The sequence below is a fragment of the Cygnus olor genome, chromosome 1 (assembly GCF_009769625.2).
Source record: "Cygnus olor isolate bCygOlo1 chromosome 1, bCygOlo1.pri.v2, whole genome shotgun sequence".
In the NCBI taxonomy this organism is placed as follows: domain Eukaryota; kingdom Metazoa; phylum Chordata; class Aves; order Anseriformes; family Anatidae; genus Cygnus; species Cygnus olor.
In genome coordinates, this window is record NC_049169.1 from 53,685,600 (window position 1) to 53,710,539 (window position 24,940).

A 24,940-nucleotide genomic window follows, 5' to 3' on the forward strand; every position below is an offset into this window, starting at 1 on the left:
AGAGAAGCAGTGATTGGAAGTGTTAGGGCAGAGCATGGAAGGGAGAAGTGGAGCGTGTGCATTTGGTGGGGAAAGGGGACAGAGTGGAGCAGATGGGAAAGAAGCAAGTAGAGAAGAAACAGTTTTGAAAGGAAAGAGAGGAGTGTATAAAAAAAAAAAAAGGCATGAAAGTACACTGGGGCAGAGCAAGAATATATGTGTTGCAGATAAAAGCACCTCCTAATGGAAAGCGAAGAAAAACAGGACAAACTGATGAGGGGAAAAAGAAAAAAGGGGGTTTGATGCTGAGAGGCTGATGGTGATGACTATGAAAGAAGCAACAGAGACTGAAACAAAACAAAACAACAGCAACAAAAAGTTAAAAAATGAGGTTTGATTATTGGAAAACATGGTGTAGAAGTGAAAGACAAAGCCTACTACTTTAGTGCAGCCCAGACTTCTAAATAATAATAATGTGATAAGTCATGATGATAAAACAATGTTAATAATACTAATGATAATGATATTTATATTTTGTAATCTGTAATCTTCATGGAATTCATCAAGAATCTTTTGGAGGAAATGAGAATTGAGATACATTTGAGGGGTTTAGCAATTGATCCAGAACCACTGAGCTATATAAGCAGTTGAGAAACTGGGCAAAAGGACACGAATGTTCTCATTGACTGGCCTTTCATCCTAATGCTGCTAAGATCCTTTAAGAATATAGTTCCCCATCCAATTCTTTCTCTGCACAGAACTGATATATATGTCCTAACCATGCTAATATCATGAATTGTAATGCAGGTGTATATAATAGACTCAACACAGTGTTGAATTACTAAAAAATTATTTACCGATTTCCATTTTGACTTTATGTTATTTCAAAGCACAAGAGAATTGTCACTTATGAAATAAGAAAAGAGCACATTTGAGCTAGAAGCACTGGGAATAATTTTGCTTTGCTCTTGACTTCTCATTAAGTAATTGGCAGCACAATGCTGCACTGCCCTGGACCGTGCATTTCTGAATCCCAAGTCTTTCTGCCTCCCTTCTTTCTCAGGAAAGGAGTTAATTTACTGCAGCTCTCAAGAAAGCACAGCACATTTCACCCTATGCACAGCAGGCTTCCACAACCCCTCCCTGCATCATCTCATTGCCCTAGTAATGATCTGACTGAAAAAAATACAATGAGGAAAAATAGTCTTAGAAGTGTATTCTCTTGACATTTTTGATTCACAGAAATGTGGGGGAAGCAATCATTATTTAGATTACAATATGAGCATGTGATATGTGCAGAATATTTAGGCTGGAAAATCTTTGAGAAATGAAGCTTACCTCCAGACAGAGCTGTGACCTAAAGGTTGTATTTGCCCCTTGCACGTGAAATGCAGCTTTAATTCTTCTTTCCCTTGTGACTGTGTTCATCCATCAGTCCTAGCTGAAATATTCCATCACATCTGTTCAGGCTCAGGTCTGTTCTCTAACAAAGATGCAAACCAAGTTGTCTAAAGTTGTCTCTAGTTGCAGCTCAGTAGAGGCAAGATCGTGGTTGTGCTGATGGTGATGCTATACGCTGTTAACTTACAGTGGTGCTGCCTTTCTTCTTTACCACTGCTTACCTAATGTGGATCCCTCCTGCCTCCCTGTGGGCCTTGTTCATAGCCCTCAGGCAATGTTTGGGTGACCCATGAAGAAATGGAAAATCTTGCTGCTCCAGCTAAAACGGTTAGTCTTTCCATTCACATTTATGCATTATTTCAGTGCTCAGAAGAGAAATAGGATGCATCTGTTTTAACACAGATGCCATAGCCTCTGTGGGCTGCTTCCCAAGCATGACATTAGAAAGAACAATTCCACCATTTCTCAGAAAAATAAATTACAAACTGTGTTGCAATCACAAATGTACGAAAGTAAAAACAGCTTTGGAGTTTTACATTGTTTTTTCCTGCCAATGTGAAACCTCATTTAGTGAAATGAAATCATTGCAGCTTCAGATGCAACATTTCCCTGGTACCCCTTCTAAACATAATTTTGTATCTGATGAACCAGAACAAATAAGAAAAGTATTGAGAAAGGTGCATAACACAACTCGGAGTTTTCACGAATGCCGAGTCTTTCATGTCCATACTAGCATAGTTATGCTCTTTGATTTAGGGTGCATGGAGTGTGTCATTTTCTATTTAGCTTTATTAAACCTCTCCCTGCTTCAGGGGACACACAAATATTAATACATTTTATTTGATTGTTCTGACTTTTTTCTTTTCCTTGAAACATACGTTATTTTAGGTCTTGTTTTTTAGCAGTCCATTAAGTCCATAACAATTCCATAATAGTGTTTATAAAACACAATGCAATGTAATCCTAAAATGAGATGTCTGAAAAATCTTTAATTTGGAAAACTTTACAGTCAGCCTAACCCATAAATGGTGAGAGAGGCTAAATTTTAATGCAGTAAAAACTAAAGCTAAATTTTAATGCAGTAAAGTACTTACTTCATAGAAATGTATGCTTGCTGTATTTTCTTTTTGCTTCTGTATTTTCTCATGAACGTTCATGAAGTAGATTTTCATCAATAATTTTTTTTTTTTTTTTACAACCAAGGTACTTTTCAGTTTTATTGTTGATGGTAAAAAACAAATATAACAACACTCAATCAGCCAGAAGTAGAGTTGATCCTGTTTAACTGGTCTGCCAGAGCAATTTATTTTTTGCCATAAAATTACAGTGTGGAAAGTACTTTTCAATCCATTCACAAGAACACAGCTTTGTATTGTGAACGTTGTGAGATCTAACTGGCAATGGAAAATGACATTTATAATATCCAATTTTGAGAAGTAAATGATTGTGTTTTGGTTGTGAAACCATACAAAGTGTTTGAGATAATGCTGTAAAGTTTCACCAAGCTGTAAAGATTTTCTATCTTGAAAAGAGTTAGATTTGCCCTACTAAAATTTTATAGTTTTAGTCTTGTAATTCTTCAGATAGCTCATCCCAGGGCATTGCTGGTGACTTGAATTCCAATATTTATGAGCACATTCTACATGTATGTTTTCATTTGTAGTAAGTTTATCATATGCATGAAAAACACATCTTCTTTATAACTCATTTTTATTGTCTTTTTACCTGCTTTACTAATTGCTTCCTGCTGATAACACAGAAAGAGTCTGAAGAAGGCAGCTGGGCTCAGGTATGACTCTTTCACATTATTATTTTTTTGAATGAAAAGTTAACAATAACATAATTAACCCAGTATCAGTAGGCAAAAAGGAGTATGGTATAGTGGTAGTATCTCATGAGTGAACTATAATTTGTACATTTTGGTATTGTGGTAGTATCTCATGAGTGAATTGTAATGTGTACATTTGGTATTCTTCAATACAAAGACAAAAACACCTCTGTACATGCTATAAATATTTTTCTTAAAAGAAATTGCAGTTAGCATATCAAACACAGTGTTTTCAGGGTCCTCAACACAGTCTTTTATTTTACATGCCCAGCTACTTTGTTAAACTCCCAGGATTAAAGCATCAAGGATTAAAGTATCCAAAATAAATAGCTGCAAGTATCTTGATATCCAGAAGGCAAGTAGTTTGATGGCCCAAAATATTCCGAAAGAATGAGGGCATTTGGCCCAAATGCCAGCATAAAGCATTTGCCAGTCACATTAATAGAGGAGACTCTGCCCATGCATTCCACTTGGAGGATTGTTGTCCTCTGAATATGAACAGACGTGTGCAGTCTCACTCTCTCTACTTACAGCAAAGCCTCAAAGTCTCAAAGGAATTATAGATGAGGGGGTTGTTTCTAGTCCACACATTCTAAAACTCCCTTCTGCAGACCTAACTCTACCTGTCCTGGGTTTGTTGTTTGATTGTGTTTTTTTTCTGTTCGTTTTTATCCTGGAGTAGCATGTGGTACAAAATGAAGGAGCAGCAGCCATGGTTTGAATGGAGACCAAAAACCCAGCTCTGAGTCAGGCCCTGTGTGGTGACCCGCTGCCATGTGGGGAATCACAGGATGGGAAAAGGTTTTTGCATCATGGCAGATAGGGATGCTTGGCAGTGTCCCTGCATCAGGGCATATACAGTGGAATCAGAGAATCATGTAGTTTGGAAAAGACTTTCAAGATCATCCAACCAGCAACCTGACCTACCAAGTCTTGTCACTAGGCCATGTCCTTTAGTGGCACCAGCACGGTCATAGAGGTAAACATGTTAGGTCTTTTCCTTATATTCCCACATCCTATTATGCCCATGATTTTTGCTTGGTAAATCCACAGAGACACAGAAAGTCTAAGTATTCCCAGCTGGATACATTTTAGAGATATTTTAGAGATAGATTCTACCTCCCAGCTAAACCAAGAAAAGATTATCCTCAGTTTTGAGAATAGGCTAATAAAATATGCCGAGTTAGAGAGTCAACATTTCTAAAATTACACCAGATGTTTTTAGAAAAAATCAGAGGCACAATTGTATAAATCATACTCAAGTATCAGTCTACAGATTGTCTTGTATAATAAGGAATAATATTTTTCTTCTTAGTTGGACTATCAAATATTTAAATTCTTAAATTTCCTTCTGTCTCTGTATAATAGATAACACACAATCTTATTGTCTTTACTTATGGCATTCCTCTTCTCTTCAAAACCTCAACAAGAATGAGAGATGAGAGGACTGTATTTTTCCCCACAGAAAGTATACCTAGCTTGCATTGTGTTATCCTTTTGTCTATGACAGGAGACATACCAAAAAAAAATATATATATATATTGTTAGACTTGAAAATCAGTTTTGAAAACCACCCTCTTAGGGAGGTGTTAATCTTGCAATTTATGTGTTCTTTTTTTTCTGTTAAATTGCAATAGTGCTGAAATAATTGACATTAGTATGATATAAAATGTGTCTATTTTTTAACTTCATTATGCAAACCATATAAAAAAATCTCAACATTCATATGTTTGTTTCACATTTATTTTTCATCGCCCTCTTGAAATCTCAGCTATGTAGTATAGTAGCTTCAGGCCTAGCTTCTATAAGGAATTTGGCTTGCTCCTGTTTTAAAGAATTCATTTATTGAGCTCTGTATATGATGCACTTTGGTTTAAGCTGGGCACAGCTGAAAATATCTGATTAACAGAATAATCCAGAAGTTTAATTGAAAGCTGGTAAGACCATTAAACAAACATATTTTGGTTGAGTAATATGTTTGCAAGCATTTAAAATTCAAAATTGAAACTATGATTTTGTGTTACAATGATTAATTAAAATATTTAATTTAATTAATTTAAATATTATTCAAATTTTGCAAAGATAGAAAAAAAGATGAAAAATGCAAAGCATTGCTTTTAGTAACAAATATCTCACAGTGGCTAACAACTCAAACATCGATACAATGAAAAAATTGATTTTTTTTTCCTTTAGACAGATTTTCTGAACTAGGAAGTCTAACTAGAACCAGAGTATACTGATATATACTCTTCAGTCTGTGGTGCAACCATGAACAAACTTAAGAAATGATCTCTCCTTTTTTTTCTTTACTTTTAATTTTTGTGTAGACACTGGCGTATGGTGATATGAACCACGAATGGATAGGTAACGAATGGCTCCCCAGTCTTGGTTTACCTCAGTACCGCAGTTATTTTATGGAGTGCCTGGTCGATGCAAGGATGTTAGACCATCTGACGAAGAAAGATCTGCGTGTGCACTTAAAAATGGTGGACAGCTTTCATCGGTATGTTTGCATAAAGACTGCATGTATAAAGCCTCTCGTGTGTGATGCAGTGCTCAGTGCTGCACAGAATAACAGCACTGGCTATTTGTTGTTCTGGCTTGGAAAACTACAGCTAAAAGTGTGTGTTAAGTCTCAGAAAAGTGAACAGAGGTAATCCTTTAGTAATAGCTACAGCATCACAATTCTCTCTCATAACTAAGATACTTGTATGGATCATTTCATAATGAGCAGGGAACCATTAATGTATAAATAAAGCCTTGACAATACAGAACCACTAATAATTTATTAAGCAGTCTAAAGTATCAGAAAATGGCAGACTAACATCTGAAGCCCTGAGATCTCGCAGTAATGAAAAATTATTTTGTGTAGCACTTAAAGGCTGTTAACAGTACCAGCAAATTGACAGTTGCTCAGGTTAGCTAGGAATATAGCCAGGAAGCTAAACTGGAAATATAGAAATAAAGGCATTTAGACTTTAGGGGAAATGATGTTTATGTGACAAGAAGTGGATTTTGTTAAATTTACTGTCTGATTTGACACCTTTTGAGGACTGATTTGACAAATCATTTCAGTGAGCTCCCTAGGGCTTACCTTTTCTGAATACAATTTTTAATGTTTGGGGTTTCTTACACTAGAACATATATTCAAACATTTTCATTTTGTTTTTGTCCATTTCATTTTTAAAGTCTGTGGATTTTTTTTAATGATTTCACTTTTCTCTCTTGCCTCAAGATTTACTACATTAGCATCATAAAACACCTCATGTGACATGCAGGAAATACATCCTAAATATGTTCCCATCTTCAAAATTTTCTTTATTAACTCTGTAAATGTTTCTCTTCAAATAACAGAACAAGCTTGCAATATGGAATCATGTGTTTAAAGAGGTTGAATTATGATAGAAAAGAACTGGAAAAGCGAAGAGAAATGAGTCAGCATGAAATAAAAGGTGATAGCTCCTGGGAATGAATACTGAGAATGTTTGTTCTTTTGAAGCTTCACACTATTAACCCCTTGGCATGCCATCTTAGCAAAGCATTTAAGCATGTGCTTTAAATAAAACTTGCATAAATCCAGCTGCCTTCAGAACACAGAACATCTCCCTAAATTAGGCACAGTTAAGTACTTTGCTAAATCGGGTCTGCAGTTCTGAAATGTGGTTTAGTATCTTCCTTTTGCTAAAATGGATTTTGGTGACAGACTTTATCCTAGCCTCTTTCAGTCTCAGAAGAAGGCCAAACAGCCTGCAGCTCACTGGGACCCGCGGGAGCAACACTGGGACATTGGAGCACTCAGGGTCCTAACACTATGCTCCTGCTTTTTGAAGCTTTTTGAATTTGCCCTTGATTTCTTACTTCACAACGTGCACCACAGAAAAGGTTGCTTGGAGGGGTGGCCACTGAGGCAGCTGCTTGATAAATATAGGAATAGCTCCTAACAGAACTGACCTTATTGGAAAATCTAGCAGCTGGTTTAAAAGTATGTTCTGTGCAAAGCTCCCTAGAGCAGTTGCTGCCTCACTGCACAGTTCATTTTTTTACGTAGCAATTAGGGTTGTTGTTTTCTCCCATTGTCAGAAGCGAATTCTTTGATTCCTTTAAGCATTTCCAGCTCTTGAGACTGAAAGTTAACACCTTTCAAGCACAACACTGGTTAGAAGAGCTTAAAGGGAGGAAATAGAAGGGTGAATGGCTGCAGGGAACGTGCTCTTTTGCTCAGAGACCTGGAAGTTGGGCACAGAGGCACCAGTGCCAGGCTGCTTGAGCAGGCAGGGCTGGAGGCTCCCACGGGGATTTGGTTATTGGTCTCAGGTCCTGGCATTGCTTCAGTTGCTTCAGGAGAAGGGTAATAACCCCCATCTAGTCCACCCTGCCGGGCATCAGTCAGCTAGACATGGTCCCGAGCAGGATTTGGTCTCGCTGATCCCTGGCTGCCATGCTGTGTTTCAGCACATCCTGACCCCAAAGTCTGGGATGCTCTTGGCCAGGCGATGGAGAGTGCCGCTACCAGGAAATACTACCTTAGCTGTACTTCTGCAAATGGTTCAGGAACAATCCCCATCACTTAGCAACACAAAACACAGCAATGCATTTCCCACTCACAAGTACAGAGATCAGTGTGAGTGATTTTCTTGTAATCTAACAAACAGGGTCTTTTTTTTTTTAGAGAAAAGTCCTCAGAAATGATTTCCAAGCTCATTTTGTTGCCTTAGCTTTATAATTGGCACAGACCTGAACAGTTCTACCAGCTTTCAAAACTAAAAATTATTCTAGTCTCTAAAACTGTGAACTCCTCGTTTGCTTTCTGGCAAGTTATAAATGGTTGGTGCTGGCCTAACTCTCAAAATGTTTAATACAAAACTCTCAAGTGAAGCCTTGAGGAACTGTTATTTCTCCTGTGCCCTTGCACCGTTAAACTGTAAAATCTTACCTAAGAATTGAAAAGAGTTTGGGGGTGTTAATTCCACCACTGTCCTTTCTTGGGCTTCTTACTCTCTGTTCCTCTCTTGCCTTAAGTTCATCTGTCTGAAAGTGAGGTGCTTTTCTCAGCAAGTCACAGAGGCTATCTTACACCTGATAAGCAAACGGAGACGAGGTATCTAGAAGAGGTGGGAGGAATTGTGTTCTGGAGATGCCCTCTGGTGGCACCTCGGAACCAATTCAGAATAAACATTTAACATGAAGGTAGCTAAAACCACACAGTTATTCCCACGCTTTGGGGTTTTGGGAGATGTTGAAGCCATTAAAGCTATATTAATAGTTTCCTGTTGTTCCTCGTATTAAATTAAAGCAGTATGAATGCATGCAGCTGTATACTTTGGACGCTATCAGTGACTAGGAGACTGAAGCAGTGTTGTGTCCTTTCAGATGTGCTGGTGTGGAGCAATGATCGAGTCATACGCTGGATACAAGCTATTGGCCTGCGAGAATATGCAAATAATATTCTAGAAAGTGGTGTACATGGTTCACTTATAGCACTGGATGAAAACTTTGATTACAGCAGTTTAGCTTTACTATTACAGATTCCAACACAAAACACGCAGGCAAGTTTGCTTATGCTACTTCCGGTTAATCTGTACCCACGATTGTCATTTATCCCTCTTCTACCATTTTAATTTTTTACTTTGGTATCTCTAGGCACGTCAGATCCTTGAGAGAGAATACAACAACCTTTTAGCACTAGGAACTGAAAGACGACTTGAGGAAGTAATTAATTTTATTTTAAGTATTTATTAACTATCATAGTAAAATATATACATTGAATGCAATGCATGAAGACATGTTAATTCACATACTGTTCAAAAGAATCAGTTATAGGTATTAAAAAAAATACCAAACAAGGTATTTTTAAAGTGACCTCTGTATGGCTACATATCCGTATCATTTGGGGAGCTAAATTTTGTTCTGCACTCTTACCTTAAGATGAACACTTCACATAGGGTTAAAATGCAGAAAGGAGTGGAAGATTCAATGATCAGAATGTGGGGAGGTGTGTGTGGGGTGCCTATGCAACTTACTACTTGGGATACTTACACCTTTTTAAAAAAATAATAATAATAATAATGACAACAACAAAGAAAAAAGTGCTTTCTTTTTTTTTTTTTTTTTGAGGGGGGTTATTCTTATTTCTTTAAAGATAATCAATGTATCTTAGAGTGGGATTTGAGGCAGTTACCTCAGCTGGGGAAATCTAAAATCCACCTATGTAAAATATTCATCTTAAGTAAGAGTCTGTCAACAAATGTTCAAGTTCAAGGAGGAATGAAACTTTTAAGAATGTGATGAATATGCCTACGATTCTGTGTATACATGAGTGTTTCTTCATTAGCACTTTACATAAGCCTCCTAATGCAGCAACAAACCACTGCATCGAATACAGTAACAAATCACTGTATTTGGAAGAGAACTAACTTCTAAGTTCTGCTTTAGCAGAATCCTCCAGTATATCAAACCACCGACTTAAAGAAAGCTTTCCACTCTAGCATTTAATATTTCTGAAGCATTTGCTTTTATACAAGTGTCTCAAATGAATTGTAGTTACTGGATGCAGTGCAAGAAAGCAGGGCATTTGCTGTGAAACAAATTTGACAGTGGGAGAGGCAGCAGGCAGCCAGATTATCACAAACTTCATTTTGCTTTATCCAATACAACTCTGTGTCTTGACAGAGCGACGACAAGAACTTCAGACGTGGTCCCTCCTGGCGACGACAGTTCCCTCCACGTGAGGTCCACGGCATCAGCATGATGCCCGGCTCCTCCGAAACGCTGCCAGCCGGGTTCAGACTAACCACGACATCGGGGCAGTCTCGGAAAATGGCAACTGACGGTATGAAGTCATTTCTGCATTTACGGTTGAAAAGCAAGAGGTTTATTCTAGTATGCTAAATTGACTTTTAGTGCATGTTTGCCCTGCAATGGAACGGCTGAATTCACCTACCTAGCATAAGGAGGCTGGGAAAGTGAAATTAGGGAATGGAAAAGCACTCACTGACTTGGCATACTATTGATTTTTTTTGTGTTTGCTTCAGGCTGTCAGGGTGCAAAGGAAACACTCAGAAAGAGAGGAATTAATTTACTGACATGCATCTAGGATTACATATAGTATCTAAGTACCTTTCTCAGCTCATAAACCTCTCTACTAGGTGGAGTTTATTTTGGAGGATGAACTTACAAGGGACTATCATCTTTATTTTCCTACTTGACTTTCAAACCATCAAATAACTGAAGTTGCTAAGAACTAATTACAACCAGCAGTTAACAAATACTGAAATTCAGATACTAATTCCGTTACTGTAGACTAATCTTAATTTTCTCTGGAAATCTTTCTACTTCTAAAAGATGCACTGATTCAGCAATGACTTGAAAAGTATCAAGCAGATCATAAATAACAAATAAGTGAATTTTTAAATTGTTTTAAGAAGGCAGGGAGAAGGGGAAAATCCCACTGCTGCTATTTCTTCAGGTATATGGACAACAGAAAACATGTGAGTACACCCGTCAGAAGTTCTGAGAAGTACCAGTGCACAGGCTGCCCCATTTCAAATACTGCTCTTTATTGCCTCATGAGAGAGTTTAGGTCTAAGAATAGCTTTATATTACAGTAACGTAACACACAGTAGTGATTACATTTTGTAATTCTTTAACAAAGTTGGCAGGAAAATACAACCATCTAAATTCCATCAAAGTAACTCACCTTTTAAAAATACTACTTTATAATTGCAGATACAGATTGAATAATTTACTGATTGCATCACTATATTCCATTGACTCCACTGCTCATGTGCACGCTTTGCTTTTAATCCTGCACTTTTTGGCAGTTTTGAAGTCATAAGACAAGAATCCATTCCAAGGCAAAATCCATGCACAAATAAAGGTGCAAGCTTCCTTGGCATTTCCATGGCCCACATTACTGTAGTAGCTAAGAACATTACAAACATTCATAGACTTCATCTTTTAGCCTTACTATAAAGTAGAAGATACTATTCCCATTTTACAGATGGGGAACTAGGGCACAGAGGAGATTTAGTGATTTAGTGCAGATCTTCCAGACGGTTTATTATTGAGCTGGGTCCAGAACTCAGTAGACTTAAAAGTAGGTAGCTCTGAGGACCTACATCTTCATCCAGAATTTGGCTTCCTATCTTCCAGTGATGAGAACACTGTGGTATTTAAACATCATGACAAGTACATTGTTAGGGCTTCCGATAAAATAACATTTTCTTACTTAAGGAAGGCAGATTCAACAGTACACCAGACATGAAGAGACTTTGAATGAGTTCTGCACTGCACCATGCCCAGATCATGTCAGAGAAAGTCACAGAGCAGTTTAACAGCCATCCTTCCAGTGGGAAACAGACTGGTTTATTTTCTTCATGATTCTAAAGAAGTTCTGGTTTGTTTCTTTTTTTCTTGCAATTTGCAGTTGCTTCATCACGACTGCAGAGGTTAGACAGCTCAACAGTTCGCACATACTCATGCTGACAAGGCCTAGCAAAGAAGCCAGCACTGAATTGTTGTGAGTATTCATAAGGGGCCATCATGAAACCTCTTTATGTACACTACACCCAGTATTCTTTGGCATTATTCAAGCAAGAGTCAGCTTGGAGCAGAGGACCTAACTTAGACTCACTAAGGTGGCCACTTGATCAAGACAACAGCCTCAAGCTCAGTCCAGGAGACACTACGCCATTCCTTCCATATCTCAAGTAGCAGGTTCTCTCTGCTGGTGCCACCTTAGCAGATGAGACAGTTTACAGGCAACTTCTCTTCAGATGATAGCTCACCAAGCATAACACACTTGTGTGCTCTCAAACTTAGAGCTAGAACAGGGGGGAGAGAGAGAGCACAGGGCACTGAATTTACTTTATGAGAACTTGAAATAGTTCTACCAGGAGCTCAAGAGAGGGAAAAAATCTAGTAAAGCATAAGAGATTTATTTATTTATTTATTTATTTATTTTCTTTTAATGAGAGATATGGATTCATTTAGAACATCAGATAACTGAATAAAACTAGGACAGAACGTCCCCTATACAGAAAATCTTCCAAAGTTATCTATTACAGAAAATCTCATGCTTCCCAAATCACTCAGAAATGACCAGTGGTAAAGAAAAGATATTCTGAGCTGGATGCAGCTTTAGATCAAATCTAGTACCAGAGTTCATGTTTCATTTCTCACCACTTCTCTTTTAAATATGGCTATGAATGTTATCCTTCCAGAGTTCTGCAGAAAAATACTGTTTGCTGCTGCATCACAAGTTTTGCAGGAAAGACTAACATGATGAGCGCTTTCATCAATATGGCACCATTTCATGCTAATATTTTCTCAGTAACAGAGGCTTTTTTTTTTTTCCATTTAGTTACTCAGAGGAGTTGGAAAGTGCTTTTGGACAGCACCAAAGCCCCACATTGAACATGCTTTGATAGCTGTTGCATGTTATAGACAAGACATGCCAGGATCTGCAAGAAAGGAATTGCTGTTCCTAGTTTTTACCCAACAAAGTCCATTTTTAGATCTTCAGTCTGGAGAGGCTTGGGACCATCATGATTTTACTAATTCTGGGCATATTCAAAGACCATTAATGAACAGCAAACGTTACCATTGCGAAATGTAGATTGCTCAGGAATTCTGCTGATGGCATCAGCCTTACTTCATAGATCTCAGAAGACTGCAGGTGTATAAAATTGTCATGTAGTTACAAAAAGAAACTTCAAGCCACCACTAAAAAATATGCATAGATTTTTTTTTTTTTCTAAAATAGGCAAGCTGGTCCTACAAAGCTGATGATGGAGCACAAACTATATCAATCTTTTTTAAATATATGTGTGTATAGATTAGGGCTTACTTTATGTTATGTCAATAAAGTCAATGACAATACTCCCAATGAGTTTGGTGGAGGCAGAAACTGATAGCAGAGATGTGCATCTTTTCTCCTATATGCTTCAGACTTGGAATGTTGAAAGCAACGACGAAGAAAGTAAGTTCGAATGCTGAGCAATCTAATAGGCCAAATATAGGCCAGGCACGTAAGACAATATTTTCCAACAGGTCTGAATAGTGCAACAAGGGCAGATATTGAAAATGTATGTATTACTAAAAATTAACTTACAGTTTTCTAAGGTGTTTATTCTTCAGTAATTGTCTAAAATAGTAATCTAAAAACCAAAGTAAAGTGGTGAAACTTTGTTGGCACTGTATGCATATTGGAGTTAGGTATTTTGAGCAAAAAGATGTTTACAAAGTTATACAAGCTACACAAATTATCTTCAAATTCTATAGGAGCAGATCAAGTATTTCAAGTGTTCCAAGTATCAGTGATATATGTATCACATCGGAGCTTGTAGCTTGGCCACTGTGCTGATTACATACTGATCTTAAACACTTGAGAGTTCTATCAGAATTTAGAGCTAATTTAGATATAAATTATAAAGATTGATATATGAGGATGACTGAAAGGAATGTACTGCTATTTCTTTTAAACTACCTTAAAGTCCTTTTAGAGAAGCGACAAGATGGTGTCAACTAGAACTTTAGTACATTCACTGTTTATCAGTGCAATTTCCAAGATATCACCCAGGTTGGATACCAAGTTAAAATAGTTTGGAATTTCAGTAAATTATATAAAAATTATACAGGGAAAATATTTCCTTCATTATTATATCAGACATTAAAACTTAAACCAATGACCTGAATTTATTTGAAGTTGTTGAAGGACCACAGAAGTCTTTTCAGAATTTGCAATCACATTTCCTGAGCAACAGTTTCTTCAGGGAAAGAACTGATTGATACTTGTAGAAAAGAGATTATTCATTATAACATCTCCTGAAATTTTTCAGATCCAGGTCAGACTGAGACACAGGTTTGCAACACCTTGCCTAAAATACATAAGTAGTCCTGTTACTACTGTGATTAAAGTATTTGCATGTGGGACTGATTCTAAGCAGGCAGCAGAGGAGAAGGCTAGTTTGGTGAGCTGTTGTTGCACGATAGCAATATAAGAGAATTCTTAGAATAGTAAAAAAAACATTATGCGTGTGTAGAGCAGACTAAAAAGAGAGCTGCAAATGGGTTGCATGTGAAACAATGAGATGGTCTGTGATGACAGGCTGCAGAATTCTTGTACTTTGCTACTCACATTTCTTACAGAAAATGTCAAAGCCTCATATTTCAAAATAGCTTATTCCAACAATACCAACCAGGTACAATCTTACAGTGTCTCTGGATGTTTCTTCACAACAACTGGATTCAATCCACATGCTTTCAGGTCATATTTCAGGTATTTTTTAAACATCTGTTGAAACCACCCTGATGAGTTTACATAAAACATGAACTGACATTTTCAGAACAGTTATGTGAACATAGTCCACACGGCCCAGTTTGAGTATACTCTCAAGATCATAAATATAAGAACATTCAATATCACTGTTGCCTAGCCATTTAATCTTGCAAAGAAGTTTAAGATAGTGCACATGGGATGGTACAGCTTTCTGCTGTGGTGGCTGTATGTTTTCCCTGAACTTCTGTCTTGTGAAATACTTGTCACCACCACATCAGAAGGCTCAGCCACGACAGTTTCATTGCCACAGGCTGGTGCAATAGCACATGCCACAGTTTCATATTTCTTCTAATGAAACATCAAGGGGGATTTGGTAAATCAACTGTGTACTTCATCAATGAAGGATTCCAAAGAGGATTTGTAAAGACATGGGGAAGAAGTGCTTCAGAAAGATGTGAATGGTAATCTGGAAACAGCTGGTCCACGGCAAAGAAATCATCAGGGTAAAAAAGGTAAATGCTGTCAAGCTGTAGTGAACAAGGACAATCACAGCGTACATCAATAGTCTATACACTTAAAATGTGTGTTCGACCTTGTGTCGAAGAGGCAAAGGTCTAAAGATGCAGGAAACTCTAACCACCAATACAGAATCAAAACATAAAGAAAACAGCTGTAAAATGAACATATACTAGAGTTTTTGACCAAGAATTAGTATACATTACTAAAAGATCAAAATGCATAATTGATTTATATTATAGATCTAAAATAAAAGAACAAATACATGTCTCCCTCAGATGCTCAGTTTTCAGGAAAACGTGCAACAGCTTATTTAGTGCTATAATATTTCTAGTGTCCTTGCATCCTGGATCCAATTACAATGAAAAAAGCCTTACTAATTAATGTTTATTTTTTCCTTTAGATGTCATCTCTTTCTTCTACTTTACCTGAAGTGCACTACCACTACTTATGAAAAAGAGCATTAAAACTCTCTGCAAGAACAGGGTGATAGGGAAGAGAACACAAAAGGTTTATCAGACAAACAGATCTGATGTTCCTTTCATGTATTGGTTAATTCAAAATAAGAATAAAAATTTTTAAAACTAAATTGCTTAAAAAAAAAAAGACAAAACAACTTCCCCCTTTCCTCCCAGCATCTCCGTCATCAGAAATTTGGCAGTAGTGCACATCCAAAGCTTTTATCAAATGAAGCCACTCATTTTTACATTGTTTCATCTGTTTTATTGTAAAATACTAGACATTTACGTATTTACTGTGTATGTATTTCTTTTAAAAATGTGTAAGTCTTATGTAAATGGATATAAATATGATTTTTTAAAAATAAAATCTATGGTACATGGGGTCTCAGTGCAAACATTTGACAATGCAGTGTCAATAATACTGTTTGTAACTTTCCATTCCACCATTTTTACAGTTTTTGGATTGTAACAGTCAAATGAATATGTTTAGCAGAGTTAGAAGCTTCAACATGTTCCTACTGTAAAATCTGTCAGTATTTAAAGCTGAACACCTGCCTCTGATGATGTATAATAGAATGACATAACCTGGAACTGGAGCCAAAAATGGACCTTTAAAGACAAAATGGAAGTGTTAGATATATATAGAGAAGCACCATGATGGCTCACCTCTTAAAATCACACAAATAAACCCAGAACTGTTTACAAAAAAAAAAAAAAAAAAAAAAAGGGCAAAAAAAATGCAATTTAATAAAACAGGATTTATACAAAAAAACAAAACAAAACAAAAACTTTCTTGTATGTTACCTGCGGACCAAGAAGAATCTTGCTTTACCAAGAGCCACCTTTTTGTTCCAGGATATTCAGACACCAGCCAGCATTGGAAAATTAAATCTAATAATTGCATAGAATGAATAGAGTGCGATTCTCACGTTTCCAAATATATTCCACAAAGAAAATGAAAGAAAAGAGAAGCCAAACCCCACCATTTCTTCATCATAACAGGGCATTAGACAGGCTCCTGTCTAATGTTCTGCTTTTAGCCAAGATGGCCTTGCTGAGACTTCACACAAGTCTGTTTTATCAGAGGAAATAACTGAAAGACAGAGTGATTAATATATAGTGTATAAAAGTTTAGAAGAGCAAATATTACCTGCTGTGGCTTTATTTGGTGGTGTTATTGTTGTTTATTCTTTGTTTAAATGGGAAGTTTCAAAGTAAGACCTACTTAATAGTCATTTACCTATTTGCTATTTTTCTGCTGCTTGATCTTAGCTCAAGACCTGTCTTTTAGTTATTTCTTTTAGCAGTTTGATCTGCCATGTTTGCACGTACATAAACATTTGTTTTGTCTATTTTCATTTGGCAAACTTCAGTCAATCAGATGGTGAAAGATTTTTCTCCCCCAATGTCAATAAAAAAGAATTCAGTGCTATTTGTGTTTATAAGTCTATTAAGCTTGGTACATAGTAGCATTAAAATAGTTTGGATGTCATGTACTTGTCATGGCTAAGCAGAAGCACATTTTGCCACTAACAGGTATGAGTTACGATGAATTTTCTGGTCAGAATCTGCCACGAGAGGGAGCACGGAACTTGCTGATGCATCCGATTGGATGGCTTTGGGTAGAACAGAGCTGTAAAGAGACAGCAGACACAGACAGCTCTTCTACATACAGCTTGTGGGGCTTACCTGACCTTGCTGCTGATGCTCCTTCTCCACCCTCAGCCGTATTTTGGATTAGTTTAATCCAGAATGTCACCAAGTAAAGCAATGCAAACACCCTTTGCACTGTTTGTGGTATCATTTGTATACACTTCTCATAAACTCCAGTTCCAATTTTCCAGAATTTCTTTTCCAGTGTACATTTCCAGTCACAGCCCACACTCAAATTCGGTGGCGTGGGGGCAGAAGGAAATGAGCTGTGTTAGGGAAAAGAGCGAGCAAGATCTCCAAATGAAGCTCTAGGAATACTGCCTTGGGAGTACCCCCTACTTATTTCCACAGTAGAAAAAACAGGCCAGAAGAATTAAACATATATTTAAAAAAATACAATAAATAAAATAAATGTGCTATTATGACTTCTTTTTTGATCTCAGCCTAACATATCAAAACTCCTAGTATATCCAAAGCACAGCCACAGCTCTACTCTTACCAGCTAGAAATTGTGGCTATGCTGGGCTCTGATCCACAGTCGGTGAATAATTATTGTATCAACTTCTTCCAGCCAAATTTCAGTATCTCCCTGGCCATTCAAATCTACCCACATGCTTCTTCTCTATAAATAAAATAAGATAAAAATAAATAAATTAACAAAAAAGAAGTGCTCTTCTACCACTTGTTAAATGGGCTTGTTCTTTCTTGATTGTACAACTAGGCTGCAGTGCAGCAATGGACCTGAATACAAGAATAATTACCTCTTTCCCCTTCCACAGCTTGGCACAAACCTAAAGCTGTAAGCAAAAAATTCTGCAATCACAGATCCTCAGAAAAAGGCTCCTTTGGGAAACAAAAGCAATGCTCATGAAAAAAAAAATGTTTTTCCATACTGCATCACTGCTATGATGTGGCTCCCTTTATCTGGGTTTTCTGAATGCTGATGAATGAGCTTTGGCATTTCTGGAATCCTCCACATTATCATGGCAGTAGCAGTGAGTGCTCCTGACCACTATGCCCCTCTCATCTCAGTTTTGATCTTGAATATTTTCCAGCAAAACAGGAAAAAAAAAAAAAAAAGGTCTTAAAAAGGTCTTAAAATACGCTCACAACTTCTGAATCTGCCAATTGCTTATTGTTTATTCCTCGGAATAGCAATGCTGCATTTGAGTAACTCTTCTGCTTTTAAACTTTTCATTTATTTTTACATGTAAAATATATATAAAATACATTGAAATACAAGAATTTTTACATTTCTTGTTCAGTTAAAAACTGCAGCTTAAGAAGTAATGCATTTAGAGTGTGTATCCTTCACTTCCTGATACGTTAAGAATCCTGGAAGTATTTTGAAAATGCCAATACTGTCAAGGAGTGGTTGCCCAGTATGTGTATTTGCTACATTTCTTAGCGATATGTATCTCAGCAAGCCTGAAACATCTAATTATGTCAGTGAAAGAACATCCTGGTTTATCCTTTTCATAACAGTGATGAAAAACACAACAGCAAAATTATCAGAAAATGCAAGGGGTAAATGCTTGCATTTATTTAAAATATGTATTTTCTATTCAACATTACTATAGATAAATTAAGATTTTAACAGACTTGAAAGACAGAAATCAGCTATTATTTTACAAAAAAAAAAAAAAGGCACTTCCAAAAGTCATTGACTAAAGCAATTAGAAGAATTTATAGCACAAAGATTTAGGAAAAATCAGTGGAATAGAGAAAACTAATTTAAAAATTTTTAAATTCATAAAAATTTAACTGGCATAAGGCTCATAATTTATAAGTGAAGACAAGTTATGTCTGCAATGATTTTCACAACAGAATTCCTACTTATTGCTGTCTTCAGTTTGTGACTTACCTTCTGAAAGCTGTTTTAGCCAAACTCAAGTTATTGGTTTCATTATACAATAATGGATATTGTAGAATCTCCATCACTAGAGATTTTCAAGATGTAATTGGACAGGGTACCAGGTAATTTCATCTAGGCTCCCTTTCCCCATGAAAGGTTGGACCTGATGATCTTTCAAGGTCCTTTCCAACCTGGGCTGTTCTCTGATTCCATGATTCTATTATAATGAGATAATACAGTGACTCCCTCCAAAGCTATATCAGTGTATGAATACTATTTAAAATTTTTAGTGATCTTAACATACAGCATATAATGACAACATGCAGTCTTCAGTATGCTTCATTGGCTATGGCAATATGGTAAAGAACACAGTACCATTTACGTAATAAAGAAAAAAAATAGCCCCAATCATGACTATTTTTTAAAATATGTATTTCCTAACAGAAAGTCCCTGTATGTTTCAGTAACTGACACTTTTATTAACCTATTACCCCATTGATTTTTTCTTCAACACTTCTTCTATGTGTTTAAACACGCTAGCATCTTCAATGGTTGGTGTTATCTGAAAAGGAAGAATATACATAAGCACGTGACAGTAGATTGCAGTCCTTCAACAGTAAAACAGAATTTCATCCAGAGAATCTTCTAAATCTAGCCTTTGAAAACAGACAAGAAAAAAAAATGTATCTGGTAAGCTCTGGAACATGAAAATCTTTTGGGTAATAAATAGTAGAAATAAAATACTGTGTAATACTTGAAGTCATGGACCAGTTGCAGAATGGTCTCAAGAATCAAAACCATGATGTTGGGTCTTTGGATGCACTTATGTGTCTAGTTCATTAAAGCATACATCTCCAGCTTACCTTATACGGCTTTCCACTGACAAGTGCAGAAAGAGCTGAACGTGGGATCTTGCCAGAACGCGTTTTTGGTAGCTGCTTCACAAACACCCCCTTCTGAAAAGCTGCCACTGGACCAATGTTATTTCGAACGCTCTCAATAATCTCTTCCAAAATCTTCCCCTCTTCTGTCTTTATATCTAGTAAAGAAGTTCATATCCTTTAACCTTTCCATGACTTTTGCAAGTTTTAGCACCACCAGTAGCAATGAGCTCTCACCTTCTCTGAGTACGCACAGGGCAAAGGGAACGTGCCCTTTTAATGCATCCTCCTGGCCTACAACAGCACAGTCTGCCACAGCATGATGGAAGAGAACACACTGAGGGACAAAAAAAAAAAAACTAAACCAGATTAATAATAATTTGAATATCTCAGTTTAAAAAAAAAATCATAGGCAAGGACATAAAAAATAGACTTCTTAAACTTTGACATCTAAAATTGTTTAGTCAGTACAACTCAGGATTCCAATTACACATGTTGCAAATGTACCTGTGAATATTTATATGCACACCTATGTGTAGTTATCAAATAAGTGGAAGAAATAAAAACTGTGGCAGCACAAGGTACAAATACAGAATCAAAGGATCATGGAATCATCTCGGTTTGAACAAAGCAAAGGTGATTTCCTTATAGTTTTGGGAAAACAAGAGTGTCATATCTATATTTTTGTTAGTTTGATTTTTTGCTGAGACAAACAATGTTAGTCTAACACTACGAATATTGTGCAGTTAAGTGAGTAAGGACCAAAACCACAGAAGCACTTCTATTACAGGGCTATAAAGTCGTATTTACTCATTCTTATTCTCTCTGATGCCTTGTATCTTTTTAATTCTTTGCCAAATACAAGCCCTGTCTCAGCTTGCAGCCAACCTAGCGTTCAGCTGATCCTCTTGGAAATGTGAGGCCTCAACATTCTTAGACAAAAAAGGGAATTAAATCAATCCCTTCTTTCCTACTGCACATGTACACAATTACACAAGTGATGCGCACTACCTCAAAATCTCTTTCAGGAAAACAGAATGTGAGAGACCCTCTTGTTTCTAATTAGCCAGCTGAGGTTCTTACTTCCTGGAAGAAAAATCACCAAGATGTCTCAATACATACTGAGATATGCATCACTAAGTCTCGGAAAAAGTTGGACTTAAGACACCAGCAGCTGTGAATCCTCTTCCAAAGCATCTAGCTCTTTTCATGCAACTCCAAATCCTGGTGATATTTGTCTACATCACATACACCTATGAGCTTGGGTCACCTCCAGTCCAGAGCCTCAGTAATGCATTCTATTTCATGCTTTAAAAACCCACTCTTTTCTGCTCTGCCTTCTTGATCCTAACCACAGCAACTGTTATAGAATTAAGAAAGAAAGAAAGAGATGAAACTATTTTTCATCTACTTTTCAATGACTTATACAGAAGTAGACTAGTAAGGTCTATGACCAGAGGTGCTGAGGCCTTTCCACAAAATCATAGGAATGATATCTTCAGTAATGTGACATTACCATCAATTTGATAATTATCCATCAGGATCCAACAGGACCCCTAAGGTGAAGATGTAAAGTGTACCCAGCTTCATTTTGTAGGAGCTTGTTTGCATTGTTCCAGTCTGTCACCTGTTCAGAAAAGTCTTATTTTGAGCTGGAATATTCCAATCACTGCAATATTTTCCTTCACTAATCTATCCCAAAAAATCCCATAAGCATGCCTTTGACATTGGAACAGCTCATTTCATATGACTGAAAATGTAAATACTAAGTTAAAGGTTATCAAACTTTGTAAGACAGGCTGAAAAGATGATCAGAGAACAGAATCAACACTAGCCATGTAGAAACTGCTTACAAGTAAGAAACAGAGAAAGTGAACGGGAATTCCTTGACTCAGTGGACACAAGGATGGACTTCTAATGTAGCAGCAGACAGAAACCCCACTGTCAGTAAGGGAATTTTTCATGTTAAATTCCTTAACATCAGAGCAATTTTAGAAAGAGTCAAGCCAAGCACTGAACCACTGATGTACAGAGATGGATCAACACAAGCTGAGGTTACCAAAATGGCTAACATTCAGTGATTGGCAAGGTAAACAGTAACTCCTACTGCATCTCAGTAAAGATGAAGCCCTGATGATACTAATAGACAAAGAAACTAATTGTTTGGAACATAATGAAGCTGAAACGCCAAAGCACTAAGGAAAAACTTGTTAAGCTTGTAATGCAACTATAATGTAAATGCAGTTAATATACTTGCTCAACGAGGTGACTGTCACTTAATCAGAAGGCTATTCAATGAACCTCTAATTCTGTATTTACTGATCTTACTGAAAAGCTGTGTTCTTGTAAATGCTTTCCCATTTAACTAGCAATTTTCTGTGCATGTATTAAGAACACTATTTTTTAGCTTTGTTCAGAAGGTGAATAGAGAAGCATCTGTCTGTAGTGATGAAACACCATTTCTGGGGAAAGCTCTAACTAACAGGGAGAAAAACAGCAACACTGAGCTCCTGACCAGTTTCAGATGGATACAAAGATGACACGAATGTCATCTTTGAGGTAATTCAGTTCCTCATTTGCTGTGCTAGCTTCAGATCTAGCTTGATGCCAGGAAACAATGCTCTTGTAGCAGCAGAGCAGTAATGGGTGGGGATGAGGTTCCCTGTTGTTGTAGAGCAACACAAAACACTCACTTCAAAGGGGAAATAGATTTAAGCAGACTGAAAGACACCTTTATGTCTTCACAGACCTGTCAGCACAGCAGCGGATCCAACTTCCTGGTTGACTGTTCCTTGAAGGACTGCCTACATTTATCAGGATTTGTTCACTTGTGTGACAGCAGTTTCTTCTATTCTTTTTTAAGTTACCCAGTCTTTAAAAAAATACAGTCACTAAAACATACTAATTAACATATTGCTAATATAAATATTAGAAAGGAAAAAAATGACAATTTAGTTTGTGATTCAGTGAACAGTTAACTTCAGAATTTTAAGTGTATTTTTCCCTTGTACTTACCTAGCACACCCTTTCCTAGCCTCCCTGAATAAGCAACTGATATGTCATCAGGGAAATTTATAACTGGCAATCACAGCAGTTGTGAAGGGGTAACTGAACAAAGATATGAAATTAAGATACTATTATGAACTGCAGTATTTGCAACTTTTTGAGTTTCATGGGAATTACATTAATGATTTTCAATTTAGCAGTAGGATTTTTTTTAAAGAAAATCTTATTGTTCATTTAGCACTGCTCTTACAGTAAGAGAGAGACAAAAAACAGGTCTCAAGGAACTGAGAAGGAAATTCTTCAAAACAAGAAAAAGCACCAGATGTGAATCTATGCAAAAAGAATTCAGATAACATCAAACACTAAAAAATAAAAAATAAATAAATAATAAAAACAAACAAACAAAAAAGCCGAACAAACAAAACCCAAACGACTAAAAACTCTATTTTAAGAAAAAAAGTTTCTACTCCTAAGTGATTTCAGTAGCTAATGCAATGACTTGACACGTTGAGACTACATTACCTTAAAGTATTCCCAAGTAAGTATGTTAGAGCTTCAGGAATGCTTTCCATGCTACCACAATGCCCCTTACCTCCATCTTCATATGTCAAATCATGGCTGTTTTCTCAAGACTGTGATACAAATTGCTTATTATTGTCCTAGAACACACCTTAATAGGAAGGACGTGAAACAATTATTGTTTTTCCTAAAAGTACCAATGCAAATGCAATCAAGATAAGCAGAATGAAAATAGATTTTTGTGAGATTTTTACTCTTCATGAACTCAGCTTGCTTTATTCATATTTCACTCTTCTATTTTACTGTCAGGCAGAGCTCACCTCTTCAATTGCGCCTGCTGAAATTCTGTGTCCCGCGATATTGATCACATCATCAGCTCGAGACAGGACATATAAATAGCCATCTTCATCCATATAACCTGCATCCATAGTATCATAATATCCCTAAATACAAAATAAGCAAAAATAAAAATAAACTCAGGAAAGAGTACTAGGAAGATCCATCCATTTCCCATGAAGCCAACACACAAAACTGATTGTGTCAAATGAAGTAAATTTTGGTGCCTAAAAGATTTAATTCTATTTTTTTCACCATTCTTATGTCATCATATACCTTGGAGCTCCTTTTCCAGAAGTTTTTTTCAGTCTTTATTAAGACAGAGCAGAAGACAATAAATAAGCCTGGATTTTTTCCACTCTGCCTACTTTGATCCCTGACAGCTTGGAGAAGGATGTTGCCTGAATCTACACAAGAAGAGTAGAATTGTTGCAATACAATGACAGTTGTCAAATTGACCCTTACGATACCCGTTTGCTGGATCCATTCATACACCACCATCACCATCATCATGCCAGTGCACAAAGAAAATAATCTGCCTGCTCAGTTCACTCATTTACTTTTATTGGACCAAATCTTCCATTCTGGACAGTCTATCCAGACCAGTCTATCTATTTCTATGTGGAAAGGAGGACACGAGTCCCTAGATAGTCCATCTGACAAGGACAATTCAGTAAGGAGCCTCCTAAGTATTCACACACGTGGTAGACAAGTGTGTATTTTGGACTGACGCTAAACTAGAATGACTGCATGTCAGTGGTAGTAATAAATTTGAAGTTATTCCAGTCTAAGTTTGAAATGCATCAATGCTTTTATCTTTATTAGACCAAATGACATAAAACAACTTTTAGGTTCAGAATCTTAAGGTTTACTTCTTTTGTTTCAGATCTGAAAAAAATCAGTGTGACCAAAAGCTGGAAGCATGTATGAAGAAATGTTTAACTTGAAATGCTTTTCAGCCTGTAAGAAATGTATCAAAGATCTCCCATTAAAATAAGATACAATATTTTTTTATATTACCCAATTGAAAACTCATGTCATTCAGGGCTGCGAGATTACCAAAAGTTTATACAAGACATTTTGTAATTCTTACTGGAAATTTTTGGAAATACAACTTCTGGAATGCTTCCTGATTTTCCCAAAGTCCTGAGAACGCTCCAGGAGGCAAAGGCAACCTTAAATTAAAAAGAGTGAAGTAGTTAGAAACACAGATATAACAAGTACAGC

General features: G+C 36.7%; 2 protein-coding genes across 14 annotated transcripts in view; one reads left to right on the plus strand and one right to left on the minus strand.

Moving 5' to 3' along the window:
• Window positions 1–16,254, plus strand: part of PPFIA2 (PTPRF interacting protein alpha 2) — a 335,497-nt gene extending 319,243 nt beyond the window's left edge. For 11 of the 13 annotated variants that reach the window (XM_040558388.1, XM_040558395.1, XM_040558421.1 and 8 more), the window contains 9 exons: window positions 1,645–1,707; window positions 3,140–3,169; window positions 5,536–5,711; window positions 6,563–6,660; window positions 8,579–8,754; window positions 8,849–8,917; window positions 9,878–10,037; window positions 11,634–11,726; window positions 15,406–16,254. In XM_040558388.1, coding sequence (XP_040414322.1) covers window positions 1,645–1,707; window positions 3,140–3,169; window positions 5,536–5,711; window positions 6,563–6,660; window positions 8,579–8,754; window positions 8,849–8,917; window positions 9,878–10,037; window positions 11,634–11,692 — 831 coding nt within the window. In that variant the 3' untranslated portion in view covers window positions 11,693–11,726; window positions 15,406–16,254. Of the gene's footprint in view, window positions 1–1,644; window positions 1,708–3,139; window positions 3,170–5,535; window positions 5,712–6,562; window positions 6,661–8,578; window positions 8,755–8,848; window positions 8,918–9,877; window positions 10,038–11,633; window positions 11,727–12,569 lie in introns of all 13 variants that reach the window. The other 2 variants (XM_040558390.1, XM_040558404.1) reach the window with 2 other exon arrangements.
• A 1,984-nt stretch (window positions 16,255–18,238) lies between these two features.
• Window positions 18,239–24,940, minus strand: part of LOC121070810 (acyl-CoA synthetase short-chain family member 3, mitochondrial-like) — a 71,491-nt gene continuing 64,789 nt past the window's right edge. The window contains exons 12-16 of the mRNA XM_040558501.1: window positions 24,807–24,888; window positions 23,698–23,820; window positions 20,090–20,189; window positions 19,835–20,010; window positions 18,239–19,533 (exon numbers count right to left, since the gene is read on the minus strand). Coding sequence (XP_040414435.1) covers window positions 19,459–19,533; window positions 19,835–20,010; window positions 20,090–20,189; window positions 23,698–23,820; window positions 24,807–24,888 — 556 coding nt within the window. The 3' untranslated portion in view covers window positions 18,239–19,458. The remainder of the gene's footprint in view (window positions 19,534–19,834; window positions 20,011–20,089; window positions 20,190–23,697; window positions 23,821–24,806; window positions 24,889–24,940) is intronic.